The 18,050-nt window shown below is 38.9% G+C and overlaps 1 protein-coding gene and 1 long non-coding RNA gene across 2 annotated transcripts; one reads left to right on the top strand and one right to left on the bottom strand.

Annotated features, from left to right (window-relative positions):
• The first annotated feature begins 10,127 nt into the window (after positions 1-10,127).
• On the top strand, positions 10,128-14,111 carry LOC116050774. Its single transcript, XM_035999877.1, has 7 exons — positions 10,128-10,462; positions 10,579-10,712; positions 11,272-11,394; positions 12,606-12,630; positions 12,726-12,976; positions 13,089-13,357; positions 13,685-14,111. Exons 1-5 carry the CDS (start codon positions 10,140-10,142, stop codon positions 12,793-12,795), a joined length of 675 nt encoding a protein of 224 aa, XP_035855770.1. The 5' UTR covers positions 10,128-10,139; the 3' UTR covers positions 12,796-12,976; positions 13,089-13,357; positions 13,685-14,111.
• Positions 14,112-14,190: 79 nt separating this feature from the next.
• Positions 14,191-15,359, bottom strand: LOC116050773. Its single transcript, XR_004105166.2, has 4 exons — positions 15,274-15,359; positions 14,793-14,922; positions 14,518-14,627; positions 14,191-14,410 (listed from the first exon to the last, which is right to left on the bottom strand). It is a non-coding gene; the product is annotated as an uncharacterized LOC116050773 (long non-coding RNA).
• Between the last annotated feature and the right edge of the window lie 2,691 nt (positions 15,360-18,050).

Genomic DNA, 18,050 nt, shown 5'->3' with positions numbered 1-18,050 from the left:
GTAGAAATGGCATTATTGTTGATTAAGCATGCAGTAAGGTTCAAGTGCTGCTGCTTTTCTTTACAGTAATGTTAATTTTGCTTGATGGCTTTAGTAACTTCACACTTTAGGGATCAAATGAAAAGATCATTAACAGGGAACATTTATAAGTATTTATAATTCGACACTCTTTGAATGCTTTTACTTGTTCAGTTTCAGATCAGTTTATGCCTTTGCATCTCTCTGTTCCAGTTTCAAAAAGTTAAGGAAGATAACTGGAGATGTGATAAAGATACCAGGTAATCCAATGAATCTCTCTCTCACACACACACACACACACACACACACACACACACACACACCTCTAAATACCAGTAACTTAAATTGTTTTTTTTTTCAGACAATGTTTTAGTGTGGTAACCCTAAATCATACACACTCCCACATACACATATCATTTGTTTATTCTACTTGCCTGTTTGATCAAAATAATGCTTTTTGCCGTATTCAAGTCAACAGTTCATGAATGTCTTCTGTTCACGAATATCATCTTCCTAATTGATATTTAACCTTTGGCACTGAACAGATCATATTTTACTTTGTATTTGCTTGCAAATATTGTTGAAGAAAGATGATGGAGACCACATTCCCCCTATGCCGACAGACCATAGTGATATCCTGCCCACCAGTGAACGAGCTCATGGACCTCTGGCCTGGTCTCAAAATAGAGTCTGAGGTAATATGGATCAGCTCTCTCTTTTAAAATGAAAATTGTGATTCTTACTCATTTGGCCGATATTTTTGCTTTATAAATGTGTGCTAGATTCTTCAAATTGGACTGTTTTTTTTAAGTGTTCTCCTCAACTCTGTCTGATGCACCCACGCCTAGCTTAGCACAGATCCTGGAGGTAACCGGCTCCATCTATGCTCCTAATAAGTGACAAAATAATGCCAACATTTTCCTATTTACATGTTGTGATTTGTATAGTCACAGCGTGTACGAATAACAAGGTCACATGAGACACAGCCATCTTCTAACCGTATACAAACTGGGAACTATATTCTCAGAAGGCAAAGCACTGCTACTTGGGTGGAGTGATTTGCTTGCAGAACTCCAGGCGAACTCTCTGCTCCTCACCACGGGGCTTCTCAGGTGCAAATCACTCTGCCCAAGTAGCAGAAGTATCAGTGCTTCACCCTTTCTGAGAATAGTTGTCAGTATGTATACGGTTAGAAGATGGCTGTTTCTCAGCAGCTAGCAGTGGGTGCGTCAGACACGCACGGAGATGAGAAGGGTATGTATGGACTTATCTAACTCTGGGGGATATGGGGAATAAGCTAAAGTCCCAATAAGTCGGTGTGTTCCTTAAGTGACCAGGAACACATTTGGAAGGCTAGAAGTTTTTCTTCTTAAAAATATCTCAAATGTATTTATTTATTTATATACAATTTATTTAAGTATATTTTAAAATTATTTTTTTATTCTATTTATTTTAATTTATAAATGTTTATTTATTTTTGTATTTAATTTTAAATTTAACTGTTCAAAAGCGGACTTTCATGACTTTTAGATATATTAAGTTAGGTAAACTTAATGTAAGTGAGGCAATCAGTTGCCACAAAATTTTTAAGTTTTGAGTCACATGTTTTTAAGTAAACAAACTCAACATATTTGACTAATGTGTACTTAAAACAATGACAACACAAACTAATAAACATTGAGTTTGGTTAACATAAACTGGTGTGGTTGTGTACTTATTTTTTTAAAGTTCTGTGAACTTATTCCTGTGGTTTGTAAACTCAAAACTTTAAGTCATAATAACTGAAAATAATTGAGCTGCCTTAACAGAAAACTGTAAGTCATATTAACTGCAAATATTTGAGTTGAGTTAAATGAGCACTTTTAATTTAACTGTTATCAAAAGGTACATGTAGCAATTCATCCAACCTTTTAAGTTCTGGAAAATTTTGACTTTTAAGTTAATCAACTTAAAAAAATTGTGGCAACTGATTGCCTCACATTTTTTGAGTTCTGGTAACTTATTCGGGTTTACAGTGTATGATGGGCTTATGGTGTTGTCATTTAAACATATGTTTATTTGTTTTATGGTTTTATTTGTTACTATTTTGTTAAATGGTCTTGAATATTGTAGTTACTGTCATCTTTTCTTAATATTTGTCTGAGTGGGTGGTGATGACAGGGGGGGGGATATGTTCATGTTGCAAATTGTATGTTTTGTGTGTTAAAAACATTGAGACACTGATACAGATATAGAGTGTGTATAAACTGTGTTGCTTTTCGCCTGGATTATGTGTTTAACTTCTCCGTATTTGTCTCATATAGTTTGCTCTTCGCTCTGCTGCCAGTAGACTTGTGGTGATTGGTCATATACTGCAAACCCCGCCGCTTTTATGTGAAGGCTAGATTGGGAAACCCTGGGTTGATTTACCAAGTTGACAACCACCATTGTGTGACCATTTAGTGTAACTATGTTATGGTTATTAAAGCCACATAACATAAATATATCCTGGGTATATTAATCAGGCCTAAGGTAGTCTTCTTCTCTTACACTTTAAACTTGATGCAGCAGAGTGTTCTATTGGTTCTATTATACTAAAGAGCTGCATTTTGGTCTGAAACTGTCCCACAATGGAGGATACTTGGAAATCACTTACGTTTTTGGCTAAATCAAAGTGAAATTAATTTTATTGATGAATTATTATCTGTGATGAATACCAATATCAAATTGGTGTTCTATTAGCTGCAATATACCAGCAGTGTCAAATGGACTTCAGCAAATCAGGGACAAGCATTAAAACATAATCTAAAGGGCCATTGCCATTCAAATAACCTGGGGCCTTTGCCTGTTTGACAATACAGCCTTGCCAAAATAAATTTCTTTTGAAATGAAACTTTTTCATAAATGTCTAAAAATACACAAAGTGAAATAAGTTATTGTTATAATGATTACATTATTATTAAACATTTCATTTTGACGATATAGCCTTAGCAATAAACAAGCCATTCTTTAATGTCGCCAACTGTTTAGTACCCTTCTTATTTGTAACGTTCTTAAAAAGTATCAGTTCAGGCACCGTTAAGGCACACAATAACAATACCCAGCCCTAATATTGACTCTAGATTCAAATGTGTGACTAAATTAAATACATAATAAACAAATACAAATCTTAAAATCAAGTTCATAAAGTAATTTTCTTTGCATTCATTTGATTCCCAATCAAGATACACAGGTAAGAATTGCTTTCCATTGTTAATATGTACTTAAAAACAGTTCTGAAATGTTTCATATTAAACTGGGCCTACAATAACATGTAGGGCGGCCTAAAGCCTATATACATACCTTTTAGTGCATGCAATATTAAGCTATTAAAATAATAACTGTTGCCATGATTTTAGAAATCATCTTTAAATGTTAAACATATGTAGCACAGTGGATCCTTAGGATTACATATCTGTGGATGGATACCTTAGTGACTATATAGGCCAGTAAACCTATAATCATTGTTTTTTTTCATAAATAGGCTGATTTATATGTATGTTGGATTCATGTTAAGACATTTTAATTTTCTTGGAAACTTTCCAAAAACAATAATTTGGAGGCCCCCCTGCATTGACTCTGAGGACCCCCTAGGAATCCCTGACCCCCTGTTGAAGATCTCTGCTCTATAATTTACAGAGATCCAACAATTCCCCGCAAGAGCAAGCATTTGGTGCAACAGCAGGTTGCGGAAACGCTTCCTTTTACCCTCGTGCTGTCTTCCTGTCGACCATGAACTTATTGTCCTTCGAGGTCAAAACTGAAAATGAACCCTTTTTTTCCCCGATGCTTTTGACGCTTGTTGTCACGTTTTCAGCGCTTTTAAAAAAAAAAAAAAATCATGGTCAATCAATCATCAATCATCGTCGAAAGGAGCCAGTTGAGGTGGTTCGGGCAGCTGGTAAGGATGCCCCCTGGGCGCCTCCCTAGGGAGGTTTTCCAGGCACGTCCAGCTGGGAGGAGGCCTCGGGGAAGACCCAGGACTAGGTGGAGGGATTATATCTCCAACCTGGCCTGGGAACGCCTCGGGATCCCCCAGTCGGAGCTGGTTAATGTGGCTCGGGAAAGGGAAGTTTGGGGTCCCCTGCTGGAGCTGCTACCCCCGCGACCCGTTACCGGATAAGCGGAAGAAGATGGATGGTCAATCAACCTAATTTAATTGACATTATACCTAATTGTGGAGTTAAAAAAGCAGAAACGATGAATTATCTTTACTAATAGTTAAGATCGGAGGATGTTAAGTAGCATATTTATGCACTGTAAACCTTTGATGTAAATTTACAGCTAAAATCTCACAGTATCTTACTGTTTTAATATACAGGATCATACTGTAAATTGCAATGCATTCTGGGAGAAAATAATATGACAGCACTATCTGCAAATGTTACAGATCACTATGGATCACTAAGGATTGCTCCCCTGACGGACGTTTACGGTAAGCGTATTTTCTCATTTCCGGTGTTCCCGTGTACAGACGCTAGTTTGCTGCTCCAGCAAAACATTTACACAACTCTGCTTTATTGTTTAAAATTAGCAACTATTTGCCTGGATTGCAATTAAACAAAACTTGCCTTTCTTAGAGCCCGCATTAACGGGGCATAAGCATAAGCATTTGTTTAATTTAAACAGCGTTTAATTTAGTGGCTAACTTAGTGGCTAATTGCCTGGATCGCTTAAACTAGGCCTACACTTGCTACGCTTAGAGACCACATCAACGGGGCATGAGCATAAGCATTTGTTTAATTTAGTGGCTATTTGCCTGGATTGCCTTTAAACTACACCAGTTTACTCAAGCACTTATAGCTCTCTTGCAGCGACTGCCTCGCTAATCTCACAATAGTTGGATCGCTGCTAGCTACTTTAGCTACTTTAGCTTAGCCATTAGAAATGGCTGATTCCTCTCCTACCCTCTCTTGCTCTGTGTCAAATGTTTAGTTATTTCTCTGCCTCCTTTAGTGATAATGATAAGGATATATGTATTAAGTGTAGTTTATTTGCTGCTCTGGAAGCGAGGCTTAGTGAGTTAGAGGCACGACTCCCCACCGTGGAATCAAAATCGTATGCTTCCTCAGCTAGCCAGCGCTCCTCCGTAGCTGGTGCAGGCCAACATGCTGTAGCTTCTGTTAGTAGTCCCCCCGGCAGACCCCGAGCAGTCTGGCAAGTGGGTGACTGTCTGAGGGAAGCGTAGCGGTAGTTATAAACCAGGGAGTGTACATGGCTGCGGTCACTCTCAACCGGAGCATCCTCGCCTTTCTAACAGGTTCTCCCCACTCAGTGATACACCCAATGAGAAGCCAATTTTGGTTATTGGGAGCTCTATACTGTGATATGTGAGGTTAGTGGCTCCAGCGGCTACGGTCGTATGCGTCCCTGGGGCCAGAGCAGGCGATGTAGAATCCCATCTAAAGCTGCTGGCTAAAAATAACCGTAAATACAGTAAGATCATACTCAACGTAGGTGGTAATGATACCCGATTACATAAATCAGAGATCACTAAAATTAATGTTAAGTCACTTTGTGCATATGCAAAGACAATGTCGGACTCAGTAGTTTTCTCTGGACCCCTGCCAAACCTGATCAGTAATGAAATGTACAGCCGCATGTCATCCTTCAACCGCTGGTTGTCAGAATGGTGCCCAGCTAATGATGTGGGCTATGTGAACAACTGGAGGGCGTTCTGGGGAAAGCCTGGTCTGATTGAGAGAGACGGCATTCATCCCATTTGGGACGGAGCCGCTCTCATATCAAAAAATCTGACCGAGTCTATCGATCTTTAACCATGACAACCCAAGTTTGATATTAGTAATCAGAGGTGCAGTGCAATGCACTCCTCTGCACTCCTCATAGTCTAATAACCACGGTCTCTGTTCCCAGACTCAGATCGGTTAAATGTAAACAAAAGAGGTGCTATACTTAACAACCTAATTGGAATTAAAACAACCACTGCAATGATAGAACAGAATAGGAAAATTAGATGTGGACTATTAAATATTAGATCTCTGTCTTCTAAAGCAATATTGGTAAACGATTTGATATCAGATAATCAAATTGATCTATTCTGTCTTACCGAAACCTGGCTGGGCCATGAAGAATATGTTAGTCTAAATGAAGCCACTCCTCCCAGTCATAATAATACTCAAATTCCTAGAGACTCAGGCCGAGGAGGGGGAGTTGCAGCCATATTTGACTCAAGCCTGTTAATTAATCCTAAACCTAAACTAAATTATAACTCGTTTCAAAGCCTTGTTCTCAATCTTCAACATCCAACATGGAAATCATTACAGCCAATTATATTCGTTGTTATTTACTGAGCTCAAGGTCCGTATTCTGAATTTTTATCTGAATTCTCAGAGTTTTTATCATGTGTAGTCCTTAAATCAGACAAAGTACTTATTGTAGGTGATTTTAATATCCATGTGGACGTTGGCCTTAGTACTGCTTTCAACTCATTATTAGATTCAATTGGTTTTAGTCAGAATGTGCATAAGGCCACGTACTGTTTTAACCACACCCTCAACCTTGTGCTGGCATATGGCATTGATATTGAGGATTTAATAATATATCCGCAGAATCCTGTATTATCAGATCATTTTTTATTAACTTTCGAATTCTTACTACCCGACTATACAAAATTAGATAAAAGCTTTTACACTAGATGCCTATCTGACAGTGTGATAGCTAAATTTAAGGAAGATATTCCAACAGCATTTAACTCAATGTCGCGCTTTAATATAACAGAGGACCTTTGTGTTAATTTTAGTCCCCCCAAATTGATAAATTTGTAGACAGTGTTACGGCCTGCCTAAGGACGACTTTAGACTCTGTTGCTCCCCTCAAAAAGAAGATGATGAAGCAAAGGAAACTAACACCTTGGTATAACTCCCAAACTCGCAAATTAAAACAAATCTCGCGAAAACTTGAAAGTAAATGGCGTTCCTCCAAACTGGAAGAATCTCGTTTAGATTGGCAAGACAGTTTGAAACCCTATAGGAAGGCCCTCAGAAATGCCAGATCAGACTATTACTCAACACTAATAGAAGAAAATAAGAACAACCCAAGGTTTCTTTTCAGCACTGTAGCCACGCTGACAGAGAGTCACAGCTCTATTGAGCCATCTATTCCCCTAGCTCTTAGTAGTGACGACTTCATGAGTTTCTTTAATGATAAAATTATAACAATTAGGGATGGAATTCATCACCTTTTGCCCTCAACTCCTAATGGTTCACCTTTGAAAGCAGGAGTACTAGAAAGAACGACAGGACCTGACATATACTTAGACTGCTTTTTTCCTATAGACCTTCAACAATTAATGCTAAAGGTCTCTTCAGCAAAGCCATCTACCTGTCTCTTAGACCCCATCCCAACGAGGCTACTTAAAGAAGCGTTACCCGTGGTTAACACTTCATTAATTCATTACTAGATATGATCAATATGTCTTTATTAACAGGTTACGTACCGCAGTCATTTAAAGTATCTGTGATAAAACCTCTTCTGAAAAAACCCACTCTCGATCCTGAGGTCTTAGCCAACTATAGACCTATATCTAACCTTCCCTTTCTCTCGAAGATCCTTGAGAAAGTAGTCGCTAATCAGTTATGTGACTTTTTACATAGGAATAGTTTATTCGAGGACTTTCAGTCAGGATTTAGAAAACATCATAGCACAGAGACGGCACTGGTGAAAATTACTAATGACCTTCTAATTGCTGCTGACAAAGGACTTGTCTCCATACTTGTCTTATTAGATCTTAGTGCTGCTTTCGACACTATTGACCATACCATCATGTTACAGAGACTGGAACATTTAGTTGGCATTAAAGGAATCGCACTAAGCTGGTTTAAGTCCTATTTCTCTGATCGATCTCAATTTGTTAATATCAATGATAAATCCTCCAAGTACGCTAAAGTTAGCCATGGCGTTCCTCAAGGCTCAGTGCTTGGACCAATTCTATTCTCCTTATATATGCTTCCTCTAGGCAATATTATTAGTAAACATTCAATTAACTTTCACTGCTATGCAGATGACACCCAATTATACTTGTCAATCAAGCCAGATGAAACCAGTCAGTTAGCTAAACTTCAAGTGTGCATTAAAGATATAACAACTTGGATGACGTACAATTTTCTGATGTTAAACTCAAACAAAACTGAAGTGATTGTGTTGGGCTCCAAACACCTCCGAACTTCATTATCTAAAGATATAGCTATTCTGGATGGTTTTGCCCTGGCCTCCAACACTACTGTTAGAAATCTAGGAGTTATTTTTGATCAGGATTTATCCTTCAACGCCCATCTAAAAAAACCTCAAGAACAGCCTTTTTTCATCTTCGTAACATTGCCAAAATTAGGAATATCCTGTCGCAAAACGATGCGGAAAAACTAGTCCATGCATTTGTTACTTCTAGGCTGGACTACTGTAATTCCTTACTATCAGGATGCTCAAATAAGTCCCTTCTGGATGGCACCTAGACCTTGGTTTCAGATGTCGCCGTGGTCCTGCTTCAGTTCACCCTGCTACGCTCCACGGTGCCCTGCTGTGCCACGCTACATACTGCAACGCCCTGCAGTACCCTGCTATGACATGAATTGCTATGACCACTATTTCTTAGTCACTGTTCCATTATCTTCATTGTGACTATTATTTCCACTGTTCAGCACATCCCCAACCGGCATCGTCAGACACCGCCTACCAAGAGCCTGGGTCTGGCTGAGGTTTCTTCCTAAAAGAAGTTTTTCTCATTACTGAGGTTTCTTCCTAAAAGGGAGTTTTTCCTCGCCACTGTCGCACTGAATGCTTGCTCTTGGGGGAACTACTTGAATTGTTGGGGCTTTATAAATTATAGAGTGTGGTCTAGACCTACTCTATCTGTAAAGTGTCTCGAGATAACGCTTGTTTTAATTTGATACTATAAATAAAATTGAATTGAATTGGATTATGGATGACTGAAAGTGCCACAATTAAATAAATAAATACACCATTAAATAATTACTTAAATGTGTCATTAATTAATTAAAATTAGAATTAAATACATAAATGTGTTATTAGTATTATTATTAGGGTTGGGTATTGTTTGGTTTGGATACCGGTGCTAAAGCGGTACTTTTAAAACGGTACCGGTGCCTTAACGGTGCCCGAACTGATACTTTTTTAGAAAGTTACAAATAAGAAGGGTACTAAACAGTTGGCAACATTAAATAATGACTTGTTTATTGCTAAGGCCATATCGTCAAAATTAAATGTTTAATAATAATGTAATCACTATAACAATAACTTATTTCACTAGTAAATAGCTGTTGAATGACAAAAACAACCACCAGATGGGAAAAGGGCATTTAACAACAACTTTGAATGCACCACGAGAGTGTAAATTACCAGTTTCATTGAACGCACCATCTGTGTTTTTCCGACAACAGCAGCTGCAGATTGTTATATCCCGGTGTCAGAATCTTCTACAGTGAAATACAGACAAACTTTACACCGTTTAGCGTTAGCTGTCAGCATTGTAACCGTGTTTAATCCAGCTACTAGCTAGCGGTAGGCTAACGTTAGCTGCTGTCGAGTATAGTGTTAACTAGCGTCACGTTCAGCAATGTTTCTGTTGCCTGTAACGTCTGTTTCAGAGCATCAGAGAGAAGTGCAGGCATATCAGTGGCACCAGAATGAGGCACCCAAATCCGCGTTGCTATTCCTGCAGCAGCAGGATGTGTTACGAGGAAGTACGACAAAATAGTAGCCTGTTAGGCACGACGCAAAGCCGAGTGAAGTGAAAATAAATTAATAAATGGCGGCATGTGATTAATACGATTAAAAAAAATTAACGCATTATGCTCGGCCCTTAATCGCATCGCGATTAACACGTTAATGCTGACAGCCCTAGTTATTAAATGTGTCATTAATTAATTCAAATACCGATTCATTTTATGTAAAATACATATATACATATATAATTATTTCACTATTTACATTTACATTCCATGGTCCTGCGTTGCAGTGCTTCATGAATTACTTAAAACTGTCAAACTGACCCATCAAACTCAGTGGGTGGGACTAACGCGAATCTAGTCTGATCCATTGCTTTGGTCTGAAGTATCTGGATAGAGACGATGGAGGATCTCCGTGAACTTTCCAGGGAGTTGGTGAGAGACATTTTAAACTTAGCAGAGGATGTAGAAGCAGGACCTGCACTTTCCGACGAAGATATCGACCACAGAGTGATTGCAAATCTAGAAGAAGTTGTCCACCACTTCTCTGGTACCAGGGCGCATCAGGCCCAACACACACAGGGACCGGGGTGTTTGCCGTTTGACATACCGAGTGCAGTTCTGGAGCATCAAGTTCTTTGTGGAGTTCCCGCTGGTCAAATTGCAGCGATGTTCGGAGTGTCAAAGAGGACCATCAGGAGACGCATGCAACAATACGGTTTAAGGTATTTACACTAAATTCATGAGTTTTCTGTTTATGAATTGCCGCTCTCATACACTCTGAAAGAATATTACGTTTAAGGTAACATTACTTGATGTTGTGTTTTTCTTGTTTGTGCAGAAAGACAGATCTCTATTCAGCTGTGAATGATAAGGAGTTAGACCGTATTGTAAGTGAAATTCACAGAAGTCATCCAAACACCAGCTACAAGCTAATGCGTGGTCATCTGAATGCAAGAGGTGTGCGTGTTTCAAGTGAGTATAATAATATGGGCATTATTTAAATGCATTTTTAATTCGGACTCTGCCCCTTTGAAAGGTGAAGGAAGCCCGCTTATGGAAAGACGTCGCCTCTGAGATGTAGAATGTGTATAATAGAAGAGAAACACACATTTCAGGACCGCTGACTTGTATCATCAGGATAGACACGTCCTGTGATTTTTAGCCTCCTGTTTAATAGAGGTGGAACAATTTCTGACAGTAATATTCTCAGCTGTCCGGATGTGCCCCCACCCCTGCTGTAAAGGGTATAATATAATCATAGAAAAGGATATAATCATAGGAGGCGAAAAATCTCAGGTCATGTCTGTTTGAGCATGTGGGATCTATATATATGTATATATATATATATATATATATATATATATATTAATAGGGACAATATCTGACAGTACAGTACATGTTTGAGGCTGTGGTGGTTCTGTAATATTTGACTGTTTTACACACATTATGTATTTTTATTATGACAACACTATATCCTCAAAATAAGTAGCCAGTGAGTGTGTGGTTATTCATTTTAATTTCCTCCCCTCAGTCTCAAGACTGCAAGAGTCTTTACGCAGCGTCGATGCAGAGGGAGTCTACATGAGACGTCTGAGGCTGCGTGTATTAAGGCGACGGCAGTATTCTGTTCCTGGCCTAAACTCTTTGTGGCATATACACTCACCTTGAAGATTATTAGGAACACCCTACTAATAGCGTGTTTGACCCCCTTTCACCTTCAGAACTGCCTTAATTCTTCGTGGCATTGATTCAACAAGGTGCTGGAAGCATTCTCTAGAAATGTTGGCCCATATTGATAGGATAGTATCTTGCAGTTGATGGAGACTTGTGGGATGCACATCCAGGGCACGAAGCTCCCGTTCCACCACATCCCAAAGATGTTCTATTGGGTTGATATCTGGTGACTGTGGGGGCCATTTTAGTATGGTGAACTCATCGTCATGTTCAAGAAACCAATTTGAAATGATTTGAGCTTTGTGACATGGTGCATTATCCTGCTGGAAGTAGCCATCAGAGGATGGGTACATGGTGGTCATAAAGGGATGGACATGGTCAGAAACAATGCTCAGGTAGGCTGTGGCATTTAAACGATGCCCAATTTGTACCAAGAAAGTGTACCAAGAAAACAATCCCCACACCATTACACCCCCACCAGCACAGTGGTAACAAGGCATGACGGATCCATGTTCTCATTCTGTTTACGCCAAATTCTAACTCTACCATCTGAATGTCTCAACAGAAATCGAGACTCATCAGACCAGGCAACATTTTTACAGTCTTGAAAGGTCCAATTTTGGTGAGCTTGTGCAAATTGTAGCCTCATTTTCCTATTTTTAGTGGAGATGAGTGGTACCCGGTGGGGTCTTCTGCTGGTGTAGCCCATCCACCTCAAGGTTGTGCGTGTTGTGGCTTCACAAATGCTTTGCTGCATACCTCGGTTGTAACGAGTGGTTATTTGAGTCAAAGTTGATCTTCTATCAGCTGGAATTAGTCGGCCCATTCTCCTCTGACCTCTAGCATCAACAAGGTGTTTTCGCCCCCCAGGACTGCCGCATACTGGAAGTTTTTCCTTTTTCAGACCATTCTTTGTAAACCCTAGAAATGGTTGTGCATGAAAATCCCAGTAACTGAGCAGATTGGAAAATACTCAAACCAGCCCGTCTGGCACCAACAACCATGCCACGCTCAAAGTTGCTTAGATCACCTTTCTTTCCCATTCTGACATTCAGTTTGGAGTTCAGGAGCCTGTCTAAACCTGGACAACACCCCTAAATGCATTAACGCAGCTTCCAAATGATTGGTTGATTAGATAATTGCATTAACGAAAAATTGAACAGGTGTTCCTAATAATCTTCAAGGTGAGTGTAGATGGCCACCATAAGCTCATCAGGTCAGTGATATTAGCAGATAAACAATGCATCTTTTTAGATGTTTCATTACAATTGTTTTACAATAAAGTTGTATTTTTTCATGTGTTCACAACAGGTGGAGATTTGTTGTCCATGGTGGGGGTGGATGGATTCAGTCGTTTAGTGGTCTACCTGACTGTGGCTGACAATAATAGAGCTCATACGGTCTTACAGAGCTTTATCGCCGCTGTTGAGCAGTATGGGCTGCCATCAAGGGTACGGTCTGATAAAGGGGGGGGAGAATGCAGATGTAGCAGAATTCATGATCAGAAGCAGAGGTACCGACAGGAATTCACACATCACAGGCAGAAGTGTCCACAATCAGCGGTAAATAAATGTTTGGCAACTAGGCTCACACAACTAACGTACCAGTTGAATGTAATATGCTAAAGCATATGTCACATAAATTAACAATTTGTAAATTTTATCCTAAACACAGAATATAGAGGATGTGGAGAGATGTTTATGAACATGCCCTGGACCTCTTCTATCAGATCTTCACTTCATTGGAAGATCAGGGAACTGAATCCAGACAATGAAGTCCATCTTTTCGCTCTGCACCGGATCTTCCTTCCACTGATTCAGCAAAGCCTCGACTCTTTCCGAGATGCTTGGAACTTTCATGGTCTTAGAACTGAAAGGAATCAGTCACCACAGGAACTCTGGAGAAGTTACAGAGAGCAAGGCCCTGAGGAGGATACTACTGAGGTTAAAGAACGATCAACTTTAAACACTTTTTTAAATTGTTGCCCCAAAGGAATTATGGGAGAAAATATTGTGCTAAATGTGGTACTTTAAATGAAACATTTATTATAGATTATTGTCTCTTTAAAGTCTCCTGAGCTTTCAAAGATCAACCTGTGAGCTGTAGTTTCTACAGTGCATACTATGCACAGCTGTATTATTTTACAAAACTGAATTTAATAACTAACATTTAATTTCTCACCGACTTGGTGACCAAAAATAACAATCTTGTGTAATGACATGTCAAACTAGTTTTAAGTACAAGATTGATTATGCTTGTCATCCATTCAGGTTCCTGAAGAGTATGGGATCGACTGGAACGGACCTCACAGCCTTCATGGAGGCACTGTGTCAGTCCCCGAGGTTCAGCTGGCTCGTGAGCTCTCAGATGAAGAGGTTGCAATTTTGCCAGCTCCAGGAGTTTCTGTTACTGATGCACTTAGACTATATGTAGAGACTGTGGAAGTGTTATCAAGAATCTTAGCAGACTGATGTCCAACCCATGTTTTTATTTGTTGTGTTAGAACAAGCAAGGAAAAACTGAAAAAGTTTGCTTTCCTTAAAAAAAAGAAAAAAAACTGTTTTACTTTGAAGCTTCCTGTCTCATTATGGTCCACATAATGACTAACATGAATGCTGTACTGTTAGCACTGAAGGTGCAGAACTGTTTGATTTCAGTAAATGGAAAAAATATGTAGAATAAAAAAATGGTCAACTACTGCACAGTGTGTTAATGTTTTCAAAGACACTGAACTTGCGTCAATTCATCTGAACAGTGTATGCATTGACATCTGTCTGAAAAAACTTAAACAAGCCCAAATCCAGTACTTTTTATGGCAGTGACAGGTGCTTTCTCAAAATCCATGTAGATTTTGAAATGAGCTGGCAGCTTTAGTGTTTCAAAGCATGTGGAGGACGTAGGAAGGGTCCCCCCAGAAATCTCCACTCTCAGTTCAGGAGGAAGCATCTCCTAGCCAACCCAGAATGTCAGCAGCTGGGCCAGGGTACCTGATAAAGCTAAAAGTCATAAAATGGATTCAAGACATTTAGTTCAACTTTAATTGATCATATCTATCCATGAGATATAGAAGCATTTGTAAAGAGAGCAAATAAGGTGTTTATACCTGTTTCAATGAACATCCTTAGAAAGCCAGTGATGCGGCAGGTGGAGTCTAAGTCAAAGTCTTCATCATCACTGTCCTCAACTGGCCATGTGATTTTTTTCTAGGACCATCTTAAAGAAAACAAAAATTGTAATTATTTTAAAGGGAGAACTTATTTTGGTGAAGGAATATGCAGATCACATTCTTGGAAAATGGAAAAATAACCAGCTCAGTCATTGAAAACACACGTAAATTCATCAAGTTAAGTCACAAATATAACTAAATTACTGACTTACCTGGGGTGTGAACTGCATTTCAGCCATTTTGGGGAAAAGAAGTGGGACAACATCTGGCCTATATGTCAGCAGGGGCCATATCATCACATCTTTCAGTCCCTTTCTCAACTGTTTAATTTGGCGCATGGTCCTCCCAACGACAAGAGACAGACCAACCCATATTACAGCCCAAATCCTTAACCCAAATTTGACAAAAGTTGGCACAGTAGGGAAAATGTTCATAAAAGCACAATAAAGTGCTTTATAAAATCCATTAAAACTCTAGTACTTAAACTTAAACTTTCGTGTTAAAGTTCGTTGAAGTTGGCACAGTAGGGAAAATGTTCATAAAAGCACAATAAAGTTCTTTATAAAATCCATTAAAACTCTAGTACTTCAACTTAAACTTTCGTGTTAACATAACAAGCCAGGGTTCACAACACATTCTATAATTTCAACAAGTACAGCAATGAATTCTGTCACTTAACCAGCAGGAGCTCACTGCATGGAGTAGAAGTTTGTTACGTAGCCATCTCCGATTTGTTTCGGTGACTGCCGGAAGATCCCAAGACATGGAAAGATCTGAAACTGTGTCCTTCTGTTCTGGTGTTCTTCATGTTCAAGCTAGAATTAAGACCATACAAGTTATTATATCTGCCCAAGCAATATTTTTTACAAGGCAAAGTTTCTTTTATGTTACATACCAATTTTATGATGCTCCTGATGTGCAGATCAGGGCAGTCTTCTGTAACAACAGTTGCCATTTCAGGGTCCCCATTGAACAGTACATGAATTACAGCAGGACTTAATCCTGTGACATGCAGAAAGGTGTGGGCCAACATCCTTCCTGCAACCCGGAAGAGGTTGCTTTCAATAAGTGCCTCTGATGCTGCTGGAACAAGATGGTCAGGTTCACCTTCAAATAGCAGTGTTCAGCCCATTCCTCCTGTAAAGTACCAAGAGAGCAGGGGATAAAGTCACAACAATTAACCTCTTAAATACATTTAAAAAATTACATCATATTAACCTTCAAAATAGTAAGAGACTTACCAAGATCTAGACTGAATCCAAACTGGAGTTTGGATATGATTGTTGTCATAAAGTACCGTATCACTCCCTCTCCGATAGCAACATCACCTGAAATAAAATACTGATAATAACACAGTGGAAAAACAGTAGCGGACTAATACAGGTAACTGGATTAGGTAACATTTAACAAGCAAGGGAAAAAAATAGTTAAAATTCTATTGGCTGTAATTCTAGAATAGCATCCTTAATATTGATTCTTCCAGATAACAAGAGTATATTGTGCACAATATTCACACACACACACACACACACACACACATATATATTTATATATATATATATATATATATATATATATATATATATATATATATATATATATTTTCATCAATTATATAATTTTTTGCATTCCATTCTCCCATTTAACAATTCCATATAAGCTACTTGAGTGGTATAAACTGTACTGATGTATTTATATTATAAACTTTATATTACTTACTAACCAGAGTACAATGAAGTGGACATGCCCATTCTTGCTGCTGTTTATAGAATAAGAGAAGTTTCCGTTCCCTGTCCTCTTCAGAGTCCCTTACATCCATCTTCATTCTAAGTGGTTTCCCAGTTGCATGTTCCCTTAGCAGATTCTCTTTGAAAACTTTGGCAGCTTGAGTGGGTTCTTTAATAAGCTTCCATTCTAAACAAACAACAACAATAAAGTTATCTATTCCAGAGAGACATGTTGTGAGTTGGCATGTTACCTGCAGATACAGATATCCTCTCACTCTACAGAACAGGAGTAAAATTCTGTTCATTTCACTGACAAAACGTGAGACCCAACATCTTCAGAATCTGTCACAACGCTGAGTTGACATAATAACAGCATTCTGAACAAAAACTAAATATTAGAAAAATAGAAAAACCCAGGTGCATGTTATTAATTGTCTGTAACTGTATTATCTTATCTAATTATATCTTACAGGTGTTATCCTTCTATTGACTTTTCAGTTACACACAATCTTATAGCAACACTATTGTGATGACACAAACCACTGTCTGTTTCTTTGCGATCCAACTCCTCGTTGACAATCACTGCTGGTACTACTGCACCCTCAGCTGATGTTTCAGGCCTCACTGGAACACTGTCACTGACTAGGGCTGTCTCACTATCATTTTCTTCACTTTGGCCTCCCTCTTGTTCTCTTTCTGATTCCTGCATGGGTGTCCTTGAAGTTAACACAATTGAAATTATGGTCATACTCTCTTATTTGTGTGCACAACACTCTAAGAGAGACATATTCCCAAAGAAAATGAATATGCTACCCTTGCATTGCTTTAGGAAGTACATACCCACTGCAGCTCAATCTGTGCAGCTTCATCTCTGAAAGGGAACTTCCTTCTGACAAGTGATGCAGTGGATGACTGGACCAGAGGCAGGACGTGAGCTCTCCTAACAACAACAAATGGCTTTTAATTAATGATTAAAAGTCACCAGTAATCTTTGTTTTGATTATGTATTAAACTAGGTCTCTGTAAATTTATGTACACAATCTAAGGGTAGATCCTGTTGAAGTGGACGTATGTAGATTGTAGCCTGTCCATTCATCGTCGATGGATCTTTCAAATAGGCAAGGGTGTATCCAGTGCTGGGACACTGAAGCAATGCAAGATTTCGACTGCGAGTAGATTCTACAAGTTTTAGAAATTCAAAGCCTCCCCCTTGTTGGAGCTTCGGAAACACTTCCATCAGTTTATTTGTTATAACCATGGGATCGTGGTCATTCCTTGGAGAAAAAACAAAACAAAATCATAACTCACCTCACCTAAAACTAAGCAAATAAGCCTGTGCTAACTATTATTCACACTATGAAAATCAATTAAGTTTGAGTCACTATAAAAAATAGAACTGCAAATAATTTCAACAAGCCACAGACAGTACAAACTTTTTTTGGTTTTGGTAAATGCCTAGTTTCGCACTGACCTGAAAATGTTACTTTTTGCTCTCCAAGTCCTGAAGTAAGAAGTTCGGCTTTAAACAGTACACTTGGAATTTTATCTGCCTTGTGGTCATCCAAACAACAGAAAGTGTGTGTGTGTAGCTTCTTCGGCTAACTTGGACTTGTGCTGGTCGTCTCGTCATATTCCTTCTGGCTCCAATGTTATATGGCGCAAAGAGCCTTGCTACCTCCGCTGCAACCATAGACTGTATATTATTAATATTAACAGACTATGGCTGCAACACAGAAAAACGTC

Source organism: Sander lucioperca, chromosome 3 (genome assembly GCF_008315115.2).
Source record: "Sander lucioperca isolate FBNREF2018 chromosome 3, SLUC_FBN_1.2, whole genome shotgun sequence".
Classification (NCBI taxonomy): domain Eukaryota; kingdom Metazoa; phylum Chordata; class Actinopteri; order Perciformes; family Percidae; genus Sander; species Sander lucioperca.
This window is presented reverse-complemented; position numbering and strand designations above follow the sequence as displayed.